Genomic DNA, 20,750 nt, shown 5'->3' with positions numbered 1-20,750 from the left:
AAATTGGTTTTATGGGGCACCTGGGTGGCTCAGTTGGTTAAGTGTCCGACTTCAGCTCCAGTTATGATCTCACAGTCTGTGGGTTCAAGCCCTGCATCAGGCTCTGTGCTGACAGCTCAGAGCCTAGAGCCTGCTTCAGATTCTGTTTCCCTCTCTGTCTGCTCCTCCCCTGCTTCCTCCTTCCCTCCCTCTCTCTTTCTCTCAAAAATAAATAGAAATTTTTTAAAAATTGGTTTTACTTGAGGCAGTAAGGAATTCTACCTGACATTTATTTCCCCTGTGGCTTTCGAAAAAGCCCATATATACACAAAAAACTAATACATGGAAGACCATTGAGCCCATTTGATAAAGTTTGTGAACCATCTGCCCAATTTAAACTTGGGAGTGTCCACTAATTACAACAGTCCTAAGCCTTGTCCCTGATTTAACCTCCTAGATGACCTTTGAATGCTCTTTATTGTACTTAACAGTTGCAAAGATACCATAGGTTTTCCCTAGAAGTTTGCCCCAAGTGGCTGGTAGAGACATATTCAAAGGGTTCAAACAGTAATCAAGGAGGCCCAGAGAAAATTGATGTAAATATCTAGCAGTTAACAACTGAGTGGGTTTGAGAATTTCCCTCACACACAAAATTGCTGACAGCTCCAGGGTAACTTTATTTTTAAGGGATCACCTTAACACTAGGGAATGTATGTTCTTCTTTTATTCTTATTTAATTTCGAACATATTGGTGATGGTACACGAAACAGTTTTAAGTTTCTCTTTCTGCTCTATTTGAAAACTGAGAATTTCATTATGCTTGACAGAAATGAATTACAGGAAGAAATTACATTGCCAGCAAGGCAGCTGAGGTCCGTAAACTTCGGGAGGAAATGATTCCATAGCCTTTTGCCATCCTTTATTTTGAAAACAGGTTTCCTTTTCTTTTTCTTTTTCTTCTCTTTTTTTTTGTTTCTTTTTTTTTTAAATAGAATACCTTATATAAATGTTTTCATACTTAATGGCATACTTTCCTGACCACAAATTTCATGCCACAGTGGCTATGCTTTCTTTTCCATTTTCAAATAGAAAGCATGAGATGATTTGCACTGATGCATAACCAGCTCAAATTATGAAGGGCATTGCAATGTTCGCCGGCTTCCAATGCGTAGAACATGATGATTCTGAAGTTGTTTTCTCTCTCCCCATCTGAAAATTTATAATCGAATAGAACTAACAACAGTCTTGAAAAACCGACTAGAACATATTTTAGTCAGGGACATGACAATAAGACAACCGTATGCTTTAAAATAAGTATAGCTACTTGATAAGCCTTTTCTCAACCATGTAGGTTATTATCTTAAAATGTTAAGGTGTCTGTGTTCATTACAGCCAGAGAAGTGACATAAGTGACAGCTTTGATGGTAATGTCATCAGATCTATTGTCAGAGGCATCAGCTTTGTTTGAACTGCCATCATTTAACTTTTTGGTTTGGCATATGCGTTCCATTAGTTACAACACATATTCTGTTAAGATCAAGGCGGGAAATACTGTTAAATGCAGAGTATAAATGAGTGGGTAAGCTCACTTTATTTGTTTACTTTTAGGAGAAATGGTTCCTAAAGAGTGTCATAAGGCTATGATTTTCTGCTATTTTACCATCCAGTGGTGCACATTCACATAATGGAGTTTTCAAAGGGGAAGTAGAATCCTCTCCAAAATAATGAGAGACACAGCTGGGAGGCTCTTGGTGACTTTCACACGACAGCAGATGCCACAGATGTCCACTGACCTTTCTTTCTGGGATTTTTTTTTGTTGGACATAGCCATTCTTAGAATGGAGAAACATGTTGGGGTTCTTAAAGTCCTTTAGAATAAGTGTAAGTTTTGGAGGGGTGTAACAAAGAAAATCACGTTGGCTGTAAGTATTTCCTGCTGTTGAACGATGTGTGTCAGGAGAAAGGTTATGGAGGGTAACTCCTTGTGAATGAGTTGCAGAAGGCAAATTGTCATCTGTTCAAAGGGTTAGAGTAATCTTAGCTTTAATCTAGTCACGCATTAGGGAGACAGACTACCCATGAAAAGCTCTAGAAATCTATGAGTCTGTGTGCTCTCTCTTACCCTGAAACTTAATTTACAGGACAAAATGCTGCTGGTTCTGTCCAGTTTGTTGCTGCCTGGTGGCAGGGTCAGTCACTCATTCTTCCAGTTGGTCAGCAATTCTGTTTCTTTTTTCTGAAAACTGTGATGAATCTACTGTTTCAGGCACCCTCAGTCTGGTCACTAAATTCAGGTCCTTAGAAGCTGAACATTGCAACAGAGATCTCACAGAGCTTGTGGTAGGGTCAGATAATGTAAACCAGGGCATTTCTGTGATCAGTGTTTTTGGTTTTGTTTTGTTTTTTAAGGTTAGGGGATACTGGCACAGTTATTTAATCGTACCAATTTTGGTTGTAATATTTTATTTTTAAAATTTTTTGAAGTTCATTTGAGAGAGAGAGACAGTGTAGGTGGTGGTGGGGGAGTGGGGGGGGGGGTGGAAAGACAGAGAAAAAGCACCAGTGGGGGAAGGGCAGAGAGACAGAGAGAGTCCCACGCAGGCTCCACACCGTCAGCCCAAAGCCCAACGTGGAGCTCAAACTCACAAAACCGAGAGATCATGACCTGATCCGAAACCGAGAGATACTTAACCAACTCAGCCACCCACGCGCCCCAGGTTGTAATATTAACACACACACACACACACACACACACACACACACACACACACACGCACACCTGAAATGTTTTTTTCTTAAAGTCACACTTGGCAAAACCCAAGAGTGGAGGGGAGAGTGTTCTGAGAATGAATACCAACACTCTCAGCACTCTCTTCAGGTGCTGGCCGGGTTGCCTGTGGTGCTGCATCAGAGGGGGGGTACAGCAGCAGGGCGAGGCTGGCTTCTGACGTTCACGTAGCTTCGGTCTCCTTGCAAAGGCAGTACTAATACACAAGGAGCGTTCAAGGACAAGGCCCGTGGGATCCGTATGGCCCATCTCTAAATACTGTGGGGATCCCCAAGTGGTGACCTCTTGAGGAACTGAAACAACCTGAAGCCCTAATGGAAGTGAGACCAGAGCTGATCCTGAAGGGTAAGATTTTGTAGGGAAGTCATGCTAGACAGAAGTGACCTCAGAGCCCCAGCTCTTTCTTTGCTGAAGTCCTTTTAGGGACCATCTCCATGGACTGGACTGACTTCTAGGTACTGAGCTACCATTTCCACGGCTCTGCCTGGCCTCCGTCTGCAGCTTTTCAGAGTTCATGGAAAGGGACTGCCTAGGTTGTAACCCTTGGAAAGATGGGCTGGCTAGGTCAGCAGAGAAAGCTGTGGAAAAAGCGGGCATTCTGATGGAATGTGACACCCACCCCCCACCCCCCTGCTCAGGGCTGGCTGCAGTGAGCCACATCAATGCTGTCATTCGGGAAGGCGACCCCGAGAACACGCTGCTTGCCCTGAAGAGACCGGAGGCCCAGCTGCCTGAAGTTTATCCTTTTGCTGCTGGGATGTATCAGAACGAACTTTTCAACCTCCAGAAACAGAACGCTATGGTAAGTCCGAGGGCACTCCAGTTACAAAGGTGTTAATTCTAAGTTAGAGCTGTGAGGAAGGCAGTTTAGGAAAGGTGAATGGGCATAGAGTCTTTAACTTGTATCAACCCCCATTCCCACTCCCTCCCTGGACCAATTCCATGGCTGAGTTCCTCTTTAAATCCTGCTTTTTATCTCTGTAAAGAATCTGAATAGTTAGGAAATTCAAGCAGGGCTCAACACAAACACACCTTGAAAAGAAGTCATTCTTGTTCCTGGTTTTTGAAACACGTTGGGTAACTTTTTCACTATACTGAAATTTTTTTCAAATATGTCATGTTTTTGAAATAGAATAATTAGCTGTGAATCCGCAGTTCTAGAAATCTGCAACCAAGAACATTAGCACCATGGCTTTAATTTTTTGTAAATTTCATGCTGCTTAATATGCTGATGATATTAAACAGTAATACATACGGTTACAGTATTAAAACCATGTGTACTCATATAGGATTAACCCAGACAACGGAACAGAATAAAAATTACTGGAAGCAGAGCCAAGAATTAAGTATATGAGAGCACTAGTATTTCAAAAAGGTGGGGAAAAGAATGAAATCCTTCCAAGTGTTTAACCATTTGGGAAAGAAAACATGACCTCACTCTACATATCAGAATAAATTTCCAGTATAAAAAGTTAAATGTAAAAAGTAACTTAAAAAATGAAGGTTCGAAGGAAACATAAAAGAACACTGGATCTTAAAAATCCGAAACGGCACTGTTGTACCAGAAAAAAGCGAGGAGGAGAGGCCGAGAGCATGAACAGCTAATTCACAAAGCGAGGAATATACGCTGACACACAAAAAATGTCCAACCTCAATCGGAAGTAAATGTGAATTAAAATAGTTATTTTGGGAAATCAGATTGGTAGAGTGTTGAGAGATCTAATGTAGCGTAGGCATAAATTTGGCACAGCAGGCGTCTTCACAGCCGGTGGAAGCAGGATTGGTGCACCCTTTCTGGAGAATGAGCTCAGCAATGTGTATGCAAGTCTATTAGCCATTATCCTGTCAATTACATTGCTAGGAAAAGAGCCTAAAGAATATGAATCAAAAAGTATTCACAGCATGGTGTATAATACTGAGAAGCAAGGAACAAACCATGTGCTTCGCAACAGATTGCACACACTAAATCAAGCAGAAAAAATGAGATCAAAACATACAGCATTGTCTAGAGGGTTTTTGGTAATAGGAATAAAAACAAGTTCTGCTAAAAAAAAAAAAAAACTTCTATAAATGTTTGCATGAATTAAAAATAAAAGGATATACCTTAAAGGGCTTGGGTGGGAGGATTTTTTTTCTTACTCTTGATTATCAAGACTTCTCATTTTCTGAAAAGAAAGATGTTACTTTATAATGAAAGAAAAAGAGCTTATCTTCTTAAGTTGCACTTAGGTTCTTTCATTAATAGTTCTCCCATTCCAGAAGCTTTGAAGCCCAAGGCTACTTACGCTCAGGCCTAGTGATTCATTCCTAACTGGTCATCAGTCAGCCTGTGGTTGTCCAGCCCCGTTTCTTCTTTTTCTTATCCTTGCTGCTGTAATACCACATTAGATACTTGTGGGCACTTCAATGGAAAGGGTAGAGGAGGTGGATCTCAAGTGATTTCATTCTGCTCTTCTGTTTATAATTTTATACCTTCCTTACATGTTAAACATGTAGTTCATGTAAGAAATTTGGATAAAATTTGCTTACATGCTTCCTATAATAACCTCCTTCTTGCTGTTTGCTTTTGTTACTCTAAAATCCATTGCTGTGAGATACCTGTGGAGATCCAGAAAGCTATAATGCATTTTATATAAATATTACATTGTATACATTAAATACAGAAAATATCCTAAATGTAAATATAGTTGTCAGCTTCTTTCTATTCATTTGATGCTCCCTCTATGTTCCTTTACTATGATGGAAGAAGTAACCCTTTTGAAGTTGGACCAAGTTAGTATAAAATGGTTAAAAAGAAGAGAACATTTAAGGGGGAAGGTGTTCTAAAGTGTAAGATGGCTTGTTTTTTTTAATTTATTTGAGTATAGTTTTTTTTTAGGTTTATTTATTTATTTTGAGAGAGAGAGAGCATAAGCAAGGGAGGGGCAGAGAGAGAGAAGGAGAAAGAGAATCCACACTGACAGAGCAGAGCCCAGTACAGGGCTTGATCTCATGAACCAAGAGATAATGACCTGAACCGAAATCAAGAGTCAGACGCTCACCCAACTAAGCCACTTAGGTGTCCCTCATTTGAGTATAGTTGATACACAATGCTATATTAATTTCAAGCGTGCAAGATAGTGACTTGAGAAGTTTATACTTTATGCTCTGCACATCACAAGAATACCTACCATGAGCTGTATTTTTTTTTAAATAAGCCAAATCCAGAATTATAAATCCTACTTACATTTACCAAAAAATATACTTCACATTTCTTCAAATATTCAGGACTCAGAGTATATTTTAAATTTTCTACCCAGTTATTAAAAAGTGACTCAGACTAACTTTTTTGGAACTAGAATTGATACTCTTGCCTTAACAATTGTAGTTTATCTTTCTGGGCTTATAGGTGAAATTCTCCCCTCTTTTTCTTACTCTTAATTTAAACTGAAAATCACTCCCTAAAATCTTAACCTCACACCCTGAGACAGTGACAGCATTGTCTAATCCTTCACTTAATTATTTGGTAAGTCTGAGCCTGTAAGCAGCTAATATAACTGGCCAGAATCAATTATGGGAATGCACCTGTTTGTGGAATCATAACCATTGGTTGCCATTAACTCTGTCCCCAAAACGATCAGCTAAGGACAACCCGGAAGTCTTCACCTGTTCTTTAAAGCCAGTGACAAACAGGTAGCCAGTGAGCCCTCTTCCTCCTGGGTTCTCAGAATCTTTAATTTTTCATTGTTCTTTGAAATATGCATTCTAGAGGTGCCTGGGTGGTTCAGTCAGTTAAGCATTCAACTCTTGATCTCAGCTCAGGTTTTGATCCCATGATTGTGAGTTCAAGCCTCAAGTTGGGCTCCATGATGGACGTGGAACCTACTTTAAAAAAAAAATGCATTCTAAAACCCCATCACATACATGAGGTGTGTAATTTGGGAAACTTTTATTGCTTACATTTTTCAACAGAACTACTTGGCCCACGAGGAGCTCTTGATTGCAGTGGAAATGCTGTCTGCTGTTGCTTTACTAAACCAGGCCTTGGAAAACAATGATCTTATGTCCGTGCAGAATCAGCTCAGAAGCCCAACAATAGGCTTCAATAATCTGGATGAATCATATGTAGAACGGTAAGGGAACATCTTCCAAATCTCCTTTTAATGCAGAAATGTGTGTTTGGCAGATCTTGCATATTAAAGATGTGTTCTTTGCTGAAGAATTCCCTATCTCTGTACTCATGTTCTTAAAAGCTAGTCTACTTTGTTTTGAGAGTCCTTCTAATATGCATCCTTTTTTACAGCCTTTCTTTTAGGGGGACAAAGAGTCTAAAAATGATCACATTATGGCTTTGACTGATTGATTTGTCATTACCGAACATTATTGGATAGCCTAAAAATAAAAGAACTATTGAAAACATACCTTCCCTTGGGCTTCTTTTGGAGACAACTGAATGTAGAAGAGTTGGAAGGAACTTTAATAACCATCCAGTCTAATCTTCTTTTACTGATGAGAGAACTAAACTTGAATTTATGGACCTACAGTTGGGCAGTTGAATCTCAAACCCTGTTCTTTTTGATTGTTAAGCCAAAGGAATCCTGAGACCATAGTGGATCGTGTTAGTGGGTAACAGTCTCAGTTTAGCAGCTTCCATTTCATGTTTCTGAAATATGCTGCTAGATAGTACACTTGATAGTATAAAATGCTATAGCAGTTCTAGAGAGAAAATTAAAGGGCCAGAATAAGGAGCCCATCAGAGATTCCCTAAGACAAAGGTCCCAAGTTAAAAGGAGTGATTTTCTGTCCTGGATTCTTGTTAGCCACTAGGGGGAGATGTCTGCATAGATCTTGACAAAAGCTCTTTTCAGGTCCTGATTCCAGCTGGAACTACTTAAATAGGTAGATTGGGTAATTGTCTTGGATCGTGTACATTGTACAAGAAAACTGAAAAGACTTTAGATTTTTTTTAAATGCTTTACCACTTGTCTGTGGAGAGAATGGCCCCAAAGCGGTAGGACAGAAGAGTTTGCTTTTTAGTCTTCTTGGAGAAACTGATGCTCTTATTCTGCATAAATTTGGCCCCCTGGTTAATATAACTCTTGAGTCTGTTACCAAGGTAATTTATTTCCACCTCCACTATTTCTGATGGCACCATTCTCTTCCCCAAGCTTAGAAACCTCAAGTTCAACTCATTTTCCTCAGCCCTGTGCTGCCTTGTGCTATGAACATCCTGCTCATCTCCTTCCCTGACAACAGCCAGTCTGGGGGTGTTAGCTCTGTCAAATGTCCCCATTTCCCAGCCAGTACCTCATTTGATTTTTCACCTTTACTTCTGTCATCACTTCCAGATTGGTCTTCCTGTGTCTTTTCTATCCTCCTCATTTATTCTTATCTAACCAGTCTTTGCTGCTTTCCCTCAGTGCTTAAGTGGAAGACAAAGCTGGTCACTCCTTTATGAAACTTACAGCCCTGTGGGGCTGTAATGGGATGTCTTGGTGAGGTAATTGTCATGACTGTCCCACCCATTGGGCATCCTGGCCACTGTCCTCTAAATAACCGTGCTCCCTCCCTCCAGATCATCCACTTTGATTACGAAAATTCCTCACTACCTCCCCAATTTACAAATGACCTGTTAAGGAAATGGTCTCACACCCCGTTTGAAAACCACTTTTACCCCTGTGGTTTTCAACTTGGGCCTACAGATACAGCCTCAGAGTTCAAGTATTCTGTATGGGAAACTTTAAAAATTGGCTCATTTTTAATAATCTTTTTAAAGCTTGACTTAAGCACTTTGTGGGCCAGCTGGATGACCAGTACCAAGATGAGATTTCAAGGTCCCCTTTGGTTCTTGTACTGACAGCCCTCATTGATCTTCTCAGCCTCAGCATTTTACTTGCCTGGTCAGCTTTTTATCTCAGTTCTTGGAAACCCAAGTTCACAGGTTTTCAAGATGAAGAAACGTGGCTCTATCTGGGCCTCACCCCATGCTCTTCCAAGTTCTTCATAGCACAGGGGTGTGGGGCAGGGCAGCCTTGATGAATCAGACAGAGTGTCAACCTGTTGAGCGTGGCTTCCACCCTTGGGCTGTGGTTTCCCAGAAAGACTCATTTGTCTAATTCTCACCAAAGTGCTGTCTAGTTGGTATTGGCTCTAGGCATATGTTGTCCCAGATTAATTGTTCTAAATGTAGCTGTGGTTATAATGCTCTCCATTTGTTCCTTGTTCTCATCTGAATTAAGAACATACCCCTTACTGTAAACATGTTGTTCTGACCTTAGCTCTCGGTCCAGCTCTCCTTGTGTTTTGCACCTCAGCCAACCTGGATCCTAATACACTGTGGACTTTATGGCCTGCCTGCTTCTATGCATGGTCGTGTCCCCACCGGGAATGGAGTGCCGGTCACCCCTGTCCTGGCACACTCCCGGAGCTGCCTTCCATAGATTATTCTTTCACAAATTATTTCCATACTTCTCTCCACCCCAGCTAATGTCATCTCTCCTGAGAACTAGCATTCTGTGGTTAGAGGAACATAGCACCGGAGTCACACATACTTGAGTCTGACTCTTCATAATCTTGTCTCCTCATCTAAGCACAAAAAAAAAAAAAAAAAGCAAAAACACTCACTCTGCATCTGCAGAACAGTTTCAAAGATTAAATGCTTGGTTTGATGCCTGTCTTGGGCAAGGTGTTCTACCACTAAGGGTTTCCTTCCACTTCTTCCTTGGAACTTCGTTATTTCTACTCTCCTGGACTGTCTCTTACGACATTTCTTGTGCTCTGCTTTTATACCCTGTTTGAGTTTCTGTCTTCTTAACCCCTGGGCTGAAAGCTCCTGCACCTTGTTCATGCTCACAGCCCTGCATGCCTGCCACAGGCCTTGCCGTGTTGGTTTCATGTTAATAATCATTTGCCGAACTGAATTGGGATTGTAATCCTCTTGGAGCTTCAGAAGTCTGTTAGAAATGCAGTATTACTGGTCTGCCTGTAGCAAACAGTGAGGAGAGCTCAGAGAGGTGTGGAGGGAAAGGACTCAGATCTCTCTGTGAGGGTGAACTGCAGAGTATTTTCTGTGGTTGGTCCCTTAGTACTGGACACTCATCCTCACATGGAAAAGCCAGTGGAGTTCTGCTGCATCACTTGTAAAATCTCTTCCTTTTGGCCATCGTTGATTCATTTTGTTTCTAAAGAAACAACGTGCAATTCTGGGATTCTTTTCTGCATTCCTCCTTAAGCTTTCTCGTTTTATTCCCATCGAATCATCATTTAGATGTTAAGCATGTGAAATGCCCATGGGGATTTCGCATTTGCTTACAGAATGGTCTCTGTCTATAAGGGGTATTAACAAATGCAAGTTGAAGTTTATCCATTTTGTTATTGTATCCAGTATTATTTATATATTACTAGTGCAGCAGAGTGTTTTCCTAGGCTTGTAAGGAGTGGTAGGGTGAAAATCTCAAACACGACAGCCAGTTTCAGGCCTGAATTTAGTGATCCCTCATTCGGTCACAGATAAAGGATCATCGCCACCACTTCCTACACTGAATGATGTTTTTCCCTCTCAAGCTACACTCTGTAGGCACTCTGTGCACCTTTAAGCACGCAGAATTTTGAGAAAATTGGTCACAATCAGGAAAACAATTTTTTTCAATAGTTTGTTTATTTGGCAAGCGAGTGGTACTCTGTTAGTGCAGAACCCAGCACGGGGTTCAAACCCACAAACGGTGAAGTCGTGACCTGAGCTGAAACCAAGAGGCAGACACTCAACTGACTGAGCCACCCAGGCGTCCCAGGAAAACAATTTTAAACTGAACGTGATGTTATTAGGGCGCCTGGGTGGCTCAGTCAGTTAAGCAGCCGACTTCGGCTCAGGTCATGATCTCGCGGTCCGTGAGTTCTAGCCCCGCGTCAGGCTCTGTGCTGACGGCTCAGAGCCTGGAGCCTGCTTCAGATTCTGTGTCTCCCTCTCTCTGACCCTCCCCTGTTCATGCTGTGTCTCTCCCTTTCTCAAAAATAAATAAATAAACGTTAAAAAAAATAAAATAAACTGAACGTGAGGTTCCTTTTTTTAACCTCTGCTGTTAGCAATCCAAAGATGCTATTCAGAAGTCAAAATGCATAGTGAATAAATATGTACGTAGAAGACTGATCTTTATTTCCATGGTGCAATGCAAAAGCAAACTAAACTATTGAGTTTCTTTACTTTAGGCTAGAGTAGCTCATGGTAGCTTACGGTTGCAACATTGGTTCTGTGATTTTTAACTGGGAAAATTGACTGTTGAGAAATGACAGTTTCTTAACATATCAAGGTGGATAATTTTTTTTCCCTAAAATTCCCCAACCAAGGCAAGTAATTGAGGTGGTTGACCAAACTCTGTTTTCCATAATAAAGAGGGTCAGAGGTCAGAAATGAGGTATAAGAGTGCCGTGGCAGTGACTGGACACAGAGGGAGGTTTTTCAGTAGGTGCTGTGGAGCCTTACGAAAAATGGACAGGTGAGGAGGGATTTTACAACATTCTGATTCAACCCCTATACCACCTTATCAAGAAAATGTATAGTGAAAATGTGTGTTATTCATCAGGGTTTCTGGAAGGAACAAGAAAAATGAGAAGGGTTGAGAACCATGGTTGAGAACCATGGTAATTCTGAATTTTATCACATAAAACTTATCTGGGGGATGCCTGGGTGGCTCACTTGGTTAAGCATCTGACTCTTGATCTCAGCTCAGGGCTTGATCTCAGTGTTGTGAATTCAAATCCCACGTTGAGCTCCATGCTGGGCTTGGAGCCAACTTAAAAAAAAATTACCTACAGCCTCAACAGAGTCAAAACATGCAAAGGCAAGGAAAATTAGTAACTGAGGGGGAAGAAAGCAGTTTCGTAGAGTTGAGGACTTCAAGGGTTTTTTTGTTTTTTGGTTTTTTTTTGCTTAAGTTGGGTACAAGGTTGGATTTTGAGGTACTTTCATTAAACAGCATTTGTTTCTGATTCTGTGTCTCCCTCTCTCTCTGACCCTCCCCCGTTCATGCTCTGTCTCTCTTTGTCTGAAAAATAAACAAACATTAAAAAAAAAAATTTTAAAAAAAACAGCATTTGTACATAAAGTATCTTTAAGAAAAAAAATGTAATATAAGTGAGCTTGTTGTATGTTCACAAAGGTGTGTGAAAGAACATTTCATGTGTCTTTCTCCTTTTTAACCTTATAGCATCTACTTTTGGCCATGTGCCAAATTTGAGATGCACAAAATGAACAAAGAGTGAGTGTCTCTGATTAGTGTTAATGATTCTCTTCTCTTCCACAGTTACACAAATGCACTATTCACCATGAAGCTGGAAGCCTTATCCCAAGGGCAAGAGAATTTAAGCTGGAATGAAATTCAGAAGTGTATAGATATGGTGAATATTCAAATTCAAGAAGAAAACGATCGTAAGTATGGAACATGTTCCTTCACATAGTATAATGAGCAGCTAAGGTTTCTGGACTACTTAGTTCCCTAGATTAGGAATGCAGATTTTTGCTCATGGAGCCCCAAGAGAGCACTCTTCCCTGATACGCATGTGTATATATAAATTTTATGCCTGTTATACTGTGTCACCGTATATGCATTACAAAGCATACATAAAAAGACATAAAAGGATGGGATAAAAATATGTAAACAGAAGTCCTCATGTTTTCTTATTTATACTTCACAGGTGAATACTCTAGTTAACTCAGTTTTTAAAATTTTTTTTAATGTTATTCATTTTGGAGAGAGACACAGAGCATGAACAGGGGAGGGGCAGAGAGACAGGGGGAGACAGAATCTGAAGCAGGCTCCAGGCTCTAAGCTGTCAGCACAGAGCCCAACACAGGGCTCGAACCCACGAACGGTGAGATCATGACCTGAGTGGGAGTCGGACGCTTCACTGACTGAGCCACCCAGGTGCCCCATAACTCAATTTTTTAGATGCTCAACTTTATTTTGATCTTTTATTTGGGCTTTTTTTTTTTTTTTTTGAAGTTTGAACATGTTCCTACCCTAAGGAGAAATTGGAACAAAAACTAACTGTTGCTTTAGGATCACATACCATGATTGATGATTGACTGTGTATCTAGAAATTATGAGCTACCTGCGTGAAAATGGACAATCCCAAGAAGATATGCTCTGAAACATGCTTTCTTGAAGATACACTTGCCTCCTTATCATTTGCCTCTTCCTTGCAAAAACAGAGTGTGGAATCAAGAGCTCTGTAACTAAGCAATCAGTGTAGTCACTGCTTTCCTGTAGCATGAACTATCACATTCAAGTTCCACGTGGTCTGTTTCATCATAAAAACAAACTAGCACCATCATCTTTGGCTTCCTCTGAGCTCTTTGATTTGTCAGCAACATTTAGATTAAGATCGCTGATGTCCGTGACCTCCCCTCTGTCCTCCATCTTTGACCTATAACTCATTCTAAGTTTGCTGACCGAATAGGCAGATAGTTCTCTCACACGTTTAGGCTGTTCTAGTGCGTTTTGGTGAGGTCTTAGGTCTGGTCTTCTAAGGCAGAATCTAACTTTGGGATAGTAAAATCCCTGTCTAGATAAAAACATATGACTTTGTTATTTAATTGCATTTGCATAATCTGCTTTGCTTTCTTTACTCTTTGCTATGAGCCCTGTGCCCAGTATCATGGCAGCGTTTGTTTTGTTGTTGTTGTTGTTGTTGTTGTTGTTAACCATCTTACTCTAGGTGCCTAATAGATAACATGTATTCAGATATGCTGCTTTGACATCATATTCACAGATGGGCCACTGTTACACATATATCCAGGCAGTTTCTTCATTTTGTCCTTTTTAAGTTATATAAGTCTAAATTTCCTCTTCTCTGACCACACAGCTTGCTGCTGCCTCTCTGCGTGTCCTTTGAGACATTTTGGAATCCCTGCAATCGGACAGTTTGCACACAGCCCACTTAGCTTTTTTCTGACACGTTGCCTTGGTCGCTGGTGGTTCTTGCCAGATGTTAGTCAAGAGGGAAACACTAATGTGAGCAGATGTTTGATATCGTCTGGTCTGGACGGACACTAGTGTATGTCCTGTTACAAAGTTCACACCCCCAGCCCCCTGCCCTCCTGCCCTGCTACTTGACTCCCAGCTGCACACTCTTGAGTTTCCTGCAGCAATTGTTTGAGTGCTTTGGCTAATGCAATTCAAGAGTAGGACTCCTCTGTTTCGGTAAGCAAAACTAAGAATCAGGTCCCATCTTTGTTTTCTCATTTTTTCCTAGTTCTTGCTGGCAATACCCACAGTCCAGGCCTTTGGTAATTTCTATATGTGCTGCTTTTATGGCAAAGGTGCATTAGTTCTCAGTGCTAAATGGTTGTACTTTTACTCCCATTCTGGACGTTAATTAAAAAGCAGGGTGGAGGATGCCATTTTGTTGCAGACTATCCAGTAGAGCTTTTGCTTTTTTTTAGGAAAAGAAAAACAAGTAACATTTGTATCACTTAACAAAAGAATGGCTTTTTGTTAGGTGGGTGTTATATCTAAGCAGAAATATTTTTGGATTGGTATCTTTGGATTGGTATCGATTTGTCTGTATAGGCATCTACACTGCATGTATTTTCCATGGGCTGTACGTCACATGGCTGTTATCATATTTCCTTTGATTATCATGTCATGAAGGGCATATGCCATAACCACAATAGTTATTTCAGAGACTTCTTTATCCCATTTCCTTTCTAGAATTTGGAGAACTCAGTGCAGAATATATAATTTCTCTGTGCTTTGGTTTGTTTTATTAGGTCACAATGAGGTATTTTTGTTCAAAGTTCTTGAATTCTTGAGTGTGATATCCTCTGTTTATGTAATTGTTTTAAAAGCTACATAAAAATATACACCATTGTGAACAGACATAAATTGCACAGTATAGTAATTAAACCACCCCAAAGAGCTAAGGATTTTTCATGGACACCTTGAAAGTGTATTACCCTTCCCACCCTGCCACACACACACTTCAAGGTCTAATCCTGTGTCTGAATTGTGATGTGGATAAGGTACCACAGCTAATGGAAATGCTAAATGTGGAAGGTGCATTTAATAGAGAAGATGCTAAGTGCATTTCCTCAGACTTGGAGGCTCTGTTGATTTCTTCCTGGAAAGTTCACTTTTCCTGCTAGAGCCAGAGAGGAGCATCAGTTTAACCACGTAGCCTAAACAAGGTAGTTTTGTTCTTTGAATTTTTGCTTTTTAATTTAGTAGGTACTTGTCTTTGTAGGTTAACTCATCTGCTATCTCAAATGCATGAGCTGTAAGAGAATATCCACTGTCTCACTGGAATAGAACATTATAGTCTCTGTGATGGTTTAAAGAAGTGGGTCATGAACTGGGGCTCAGCAATGGGATTTTCCCTTCTTTTATAAACAGAGGAAGTGATGCGCATGTGCCCTGGTGGCTTCTGGGTAGGTCTTACATGTCCTGTGAGGTCATTTACTATGACCTCAGTAGCTTGTGTTCTTAGAAACATACCAAACAAAAACTTAAACAAGTGGTTTCAACCAAGTCAGCTGGAATGCACTCAGTCCCAGGTGACTGGCCATTAGGAACACATATTCTCTTTCTCAGACATAGTTCTGTTAAGATCATTTTTGGATGGGGTGTTTAAAAGTATTTGGAACAGTCTACCGAAGAGACTTCATGTCCAGGGAATGATATGAAGTATCCCATGCTCTCCAGGTTGTAACTACTACAGGGTAAAACGATAATACCTTGTATGTGGATAGTACTTAGACTTTCCTGAGTTCTTCCAATGTTTTCAGATCATGTAACTTGAGTGTTAGGGAACTATTTTTGCTTTTTCTTCAAACATGTTTAAGTGTTAGAATCTAGAATAATTTCTGGCCTTTTAGATCATCCCTTTTCTTCTACAGATAAATCTCTTCATTCTTAGCGTATGAATATCGGGATGAAGATACTTCTTAAAAATTATAACTACTTTATTCCATAGCATGTCACATTTGTAAAGTGACTTATGATTGTGTTTGAAAAAATAACTGACAGAATGAGAAATAGTGAGTTTGGCTTTAGGAATATTTATTTTCAAAACTTACTGCTTGTTAATGTTGACCTTCTTTCCTAGTTCTTGTACATCAGCACTAAGCTGGGAAGTGAAAAAACCCCGTTTGTGTGTGTGTGTATATGTGTGTGCATATACAGTTGACCCTTGAACAGCGTGGTTTGAACTATACGGGTTTTTTTTTTTAATCAGTAGAGTACTCTAAATATATTTTCTCTTAGGATTTTCTTAACATTTTCTTTTCTCTGGCTTACTCATTGTAAGAATACATGTTACTTGACTATGTTATTACTGAGGCTTCCAGCCAGTAGTAAGCTCTGATTAGTTAAATTTGGGGGGAGTAAAAAATTATACCTGATTTTTTTTCAATATATGAAATTTATTGTCAAATTGGTTTCCATACAACACCCAGTGCTCATCCCAAAAGGTGCCCTCCTCAATACCCATCACCCACCCTCCCCTCCCTCCCACCCCCCCCCCCATCAACCCTCAGTTTGTTCTCAGTTTTTAAGAGTCTCTTATGCTTTGGCTCTCTCCCACTCTAACCTTTTTTTTTTCCTTCCCCTCCCCCATGGGTTTCTGTTAAGTTTCTCAGGATCCACATAAGAGTGAACACATATGGTATCTGTCTTTCTCTGTATGGCTTATTTCACTTAGCATCACACTCTCCAGTTCCATCCACATTGCTACAAAGGGCCATTTTTCATTCTTTCTCATTGCCACGTAGTACTCCATTGTGTATATAAACCACAATTTCTTTATCCATTCATCAGTTGATGGACATTTAGGCTCTTTCCATAATTTGGCTATTGTTGAGAGTGCTGCTATAAACATTGGGGTACAAGTGCCCCTAGGCATCAGTACTCCTATATCCTTTGGGTAAATTCCTAGCAGTGCTATTGCTGGGTCATAGGGTAGGTCTATTTTTAATTTTCTGAGGAACCTCCACACTGTTTTCCAGAGTGGCTGTCCCAGTTTGCATTCCCACCAACAGTGCAAGAGGGTTCCCGTTTCTCCACATCCTCTCCAGCATCTATAGTCTCCTGATTTGTTCATTTTGGCCACTCTGACTGGCGTGAGGTGATATCTGAGTGTGGTTTTGATTTGTATTTCCCTGATGAGGAGCAACGTTGAGCATCTTTTCATGTGCCTGTTGGCCATCTGGATGTCTTCTTTAGAGAAGTGTCTATTCATGTTTTCTGCCCATTCTTCACCGGGTTATTTGTTTTTCGGGTGTGGAGTTTGGTGAGCTCTTTACAGATTTTGGATACTAGCCCTTTGTCCAATATGTCATTTGCAAATATCTTTTCCCATTCCGTTGGTTGCCTTTTAGTTTTGTTGGTTGTTTCCTTTGCTGTGCAGAAGCTTTTTGTCTTCATGAGGTCCCAGTAGTTTATTTTTGCTTTTAATTCCCTTGCCTTTGGGGATGTGTCAAGTAAGAGATTGCTACGGCTGAAGTCAGAGACGTCTTTTCCTGCTTTCTCCTCTAGGGTTTTGATGGTTTCCTGTCTCACATTCAGGTCCTTTATCCATTTTGAGTTTATTTTTGTGAATGGTGTGAGAAAGTGGTCTAGTTTCAATCTTCTGCATGTTGCTGTCCAGTTCTCCCAGCACCATTTGTTAAAGAGACTGTCTTTTTTCCATTGGATGTTCTTTCCTGCTTTGTCAAAGATGAGTTGGCCATACGTTTGTGGGTCTAGTTCTGGGGTTTCTGTTCTATTCCATTGGTCTATGTGTCTGTTTTTGTGCCAATACCATGCTGTCTTGATGATTACAGCTTTGTAGTAGAGGCTAAAGTCTGGGATTGTGAGGCCTCCTGCTTTGGTCTTCTTCTTCAATATTACTTTGGCTATTCGGGGTCTTTTGTGGTTCCATATGAATTTTAGGATTGCTTGTTCTAGTTTCGAGAAGAATGCTGGTGCAATTTTGATTGGGATTGCATTGAATGTGTAGATAGCTTTGGGTAGTATTGACATTTTGACAATATTTATTCTTCCAATCCATGAGCACAGAATGTTTGTCCATTTCTTTATATCTTCTTCAATTTCCTTCATAAGGTTTCTATAGTTTTCAGAATACAGATCTTGTACATCTTTGGTTAGATTTATCCCTAGGTATTTTATGCTTCTTGGTGCAATTTTGAATGGGATCAGTTTCTTTATTTGTCTTTCGGTTGCTTCATTATTAGTGTATAAGAATGCAACTGATTTCTGTACATTGATTTTGTATCCTGCAACTTTGCTGAATTCATGTATCAGTTCTAGCAGACTTTTGGTGGAGTCTATCGGATTTTCCATGTATAATATCATGTCATCTGCAAAAAGTGAAAGCTTGATTTCATCTTTGCCAATTTTGATGCCTTTGATTTCCTTTTATTGTCTGATTGCTGATGCTAGCACTTCCGACACTGTTAAGCAACAGCAGTGAGAGTGGACATCCCTGTCATGTTCCTGATCTCAGGGAAAAAGCTCTCAGTTTTTCCCCATTGAGGATGATGTTAGCTGTGGGCTTTTCATAAATGGCTTTTATGATGTTTAAGTATGTTCCTTCTATCCCGACTTTCTCAAGGGTTTTTATTAAGAAAGTGTGCTGAATTTTGTCAAATGCCTTTTCTGCATCGATTGACAGGATCATATGGTTCTTATCTTTTCTTTTATTAATGTGATGTATCACGTTGATTGATTTGCGAATGTTGAACCATCCCTGCATCCCAGGAGTGAATGCCACTTGATCATAGTGAATAATTCTTTTTATATGCTGTTGAATTCGATTTGCTAGTATCTTATTGAGAGTGTTTGCATCCATATTCATCAGGGATATTGGCCTGTGGTTCTCTTTTTTTTACTGGGTCTCTGTCTGGTTTAGGAATCAAAGTAATACTAGCTTCATAGAATGAGTCTGGAAGTTTTCCTTCCCTTTCTATTTTTTGGAATAGCTTAAGAAGGATAGGTGTTATCTCTGCTTTAAACGTCTGGTAGAACTCCCCTGGGAAGCCATCTGGTCCTAGACTCTTATTAATTGGGAGATTTTTGATGACTGATTCAATTTCTTTGCTGGTTATGGGTCTGTTCAAGCTTTCTGTTTCCTCATGATTGAGTTTTGGAAGCGTGTGGGTGTTTAAGAATTTGTCCATTTCTTCCAGGTTGTCCAGTTTGTTGGCAAATAATTTTTCATAGTATTCCCTGATAATTGCTTGTATCTCTGAGGGATTGGTTGTAATCATTCCATTTTCATTCATGATTTTATCTATTTGGGTCATCTCCCTTTTCTTTTTGAGAAGCCTGGCTAGAGGTTTGTCAATTTTGTTTATTTTTTCAAAAAACCAACTCTTGGTTTCATTGATCTGCTCTACAGTTTTTTTAGATTCTATATTGTTTATTTCTGCTCTGATCTTTATCATTTCTCTTCTTCTGCTGGGTTTAAGCTGCCTTTGCTGTTCTGCTTCTATTTCCTTTAAGTGTGCTGTTAGATTTTGTATTTGGGATTTTTCTTGTTTCTTGAGATAGGCCTGGATTGTGATGTATTTTCCTCTCAGGACTGCCTTCGCTGCGTCCCAAAGCGTTTGGATTGTTGTATTTTCATTTTCGTTTGTTTCCATATATTTTTTGATTTCTTCTCGAATTGCCTGGTTGACCCACTCATTCTTTAGAAGGGTGTTCTTTAACCTCCATGCTTTTGGAGGTTTTCCAGACTTTTTCCTGTGGTTGATTTCAAGCTTCATAGCATTGTGGTCTGAAAGTATGCATGGTATAATTTCAATTCTTGTATACTTATGAAGGGCTGTTTTGTGACCCAGTATATGATCTATCTTGGAGAATGTTCCATGTGCACTCGAGAAGAAAGTATATTCTGTTGCTTTGGGATGCAGAATTCTAAATATATCTGTCAAGTCCATCTGATCCAATGTATCATTCAGGGCCCTTGTTTCTTTATTGACCGTGTGTCTAGATGATCTATCCATTTCTGTAAGTGGAGTGTTAAAGTCCCCTGCAATTACCACATTCTTATCAATAAGGTTGCTTATGTTTATGAGTAATTGTTTTATATATTTGGGGGCTCCCATATTTGGCGCATAGACATTTATAATAGTTAGCTCTTCCTGATGGATAGACCCTGTAATGATTCTATAATGCCCTTCTTCATCTCTTGTTACAGCCTTTAATTTAAAGTCTAGTTTGTCTGATATAAGTATGGCTACTCCAGCTTTCTTTTGGCTTCCAGTAGCATGATAAATAGTTCTCCATCCCCTCACTCTCAATCTAAAGGTGTCCTCAGGTCTAAAATGAGTTTCTTGTAGACAGCAAATAGATGGGTCTTGTTTTTTTATCCATTCTGATACCTTATGTCTTTTGGTTGGTGCATTTAGTTCATTTACATTCAGTGTTATTATAGAAAGATATGGGTTTAGAGTCATTATGATGTCCGTAGGTTTCACGCTTGTAGCGATGTCTCTGGTACTTTGTCTCACAGGATCCCCCTTAGGATCTCTTGTAGGGCTGGTTTAGTGGTGACGAATTCCTTCAGTTTTTGTTTGTTTGGGAAGACCTTTATCTCTCCTTTTATTCTAAATGACAGACTTGCTGGATAAAGGATTCTCGGCTGCATATTTTTTCCTGTTCCTCACATTGAAGATCTCCTGCCATTCCTTTCTGGCCTACCAAGTTTCAGAGAGATCGTTCATGAGTCTTATAGGTCTCCCTTTATATGTTAGAGCACTTTTATCCCTAGCTGCTTTCAGAATTTTCTCTTTATCCTTGTATTTTGCCAGTTTCACTATGATATGTCGTGCAGAAGATCGATTCAAGTTACGTCTGAAGGGAGTTCTCTGTGCGTCTTGGATTTCAGTGCCTTTTTCCTTCCCCAGATCAGGGAAGTTCTCAGCTATGATTTCTTCAAGTACACCTTCAGCACCTTTCCCTCTCTCTTCCTCCTCTGGAATACCAATTATGCGTAGATTATTTCTCTT

The 20,750-nt window shown here is 40.0% G+C and overlaps 1 protein-coding gene across 3 annotated transcripts in view; it reads left to right on the top strand.

The window, feature by feature from the left end:
• Nucleotides 1–20,750, top strand: part of IQGAP2 (IQ motif containing GTPase activating protein 2) — a 293,312-nt gene that overhangs the window by 179,446 nt on the left and 93,116 nt on the right. For 2 of the 3 annotated variants that reach the window (XM_019462972.2, XM_019462973.2), the window contains 3 exons: nt 3,406–3,569; nt 6,719–6,879; nt 12,046–12,170. In XM_019462972.2, the coding sequence (XP_019318517.2) occupies nt 3,406–3,569; nt 6,719–6,879; nt 12,046–12,170 (450 nt within the window). Of the gene's footprint in view, nt 1–3,405; nt 3,570–6,718; nt 6,880–12,045; nt 12,171–15,240; nt 15,297–20,750 lie in introns of those variants that run through there. The other variant, XM_019462975.2, reaches the window with a different exon arrangement.

Source organism: Panthera pardus, unplaced genomic scaffold, assembly GCF_024362965.1.
Source record: "Panthera pardus isolate Hobbes unplaced genomic scaffold, ASM2436296v1 HiC_scaffold_2, whole genome shotgun sequence".
Lineage (NCBI taxonomy): Eukaryota > Metazoa > Chordata > Mammalia > Carnivora > Felidae > Panthera > Panthera pardus.
The sequence above is the reverse complement of the archived record's forward strand: the minus strand, read 5'-3'. Positions and strand labels throughout refer to the sequence as shown.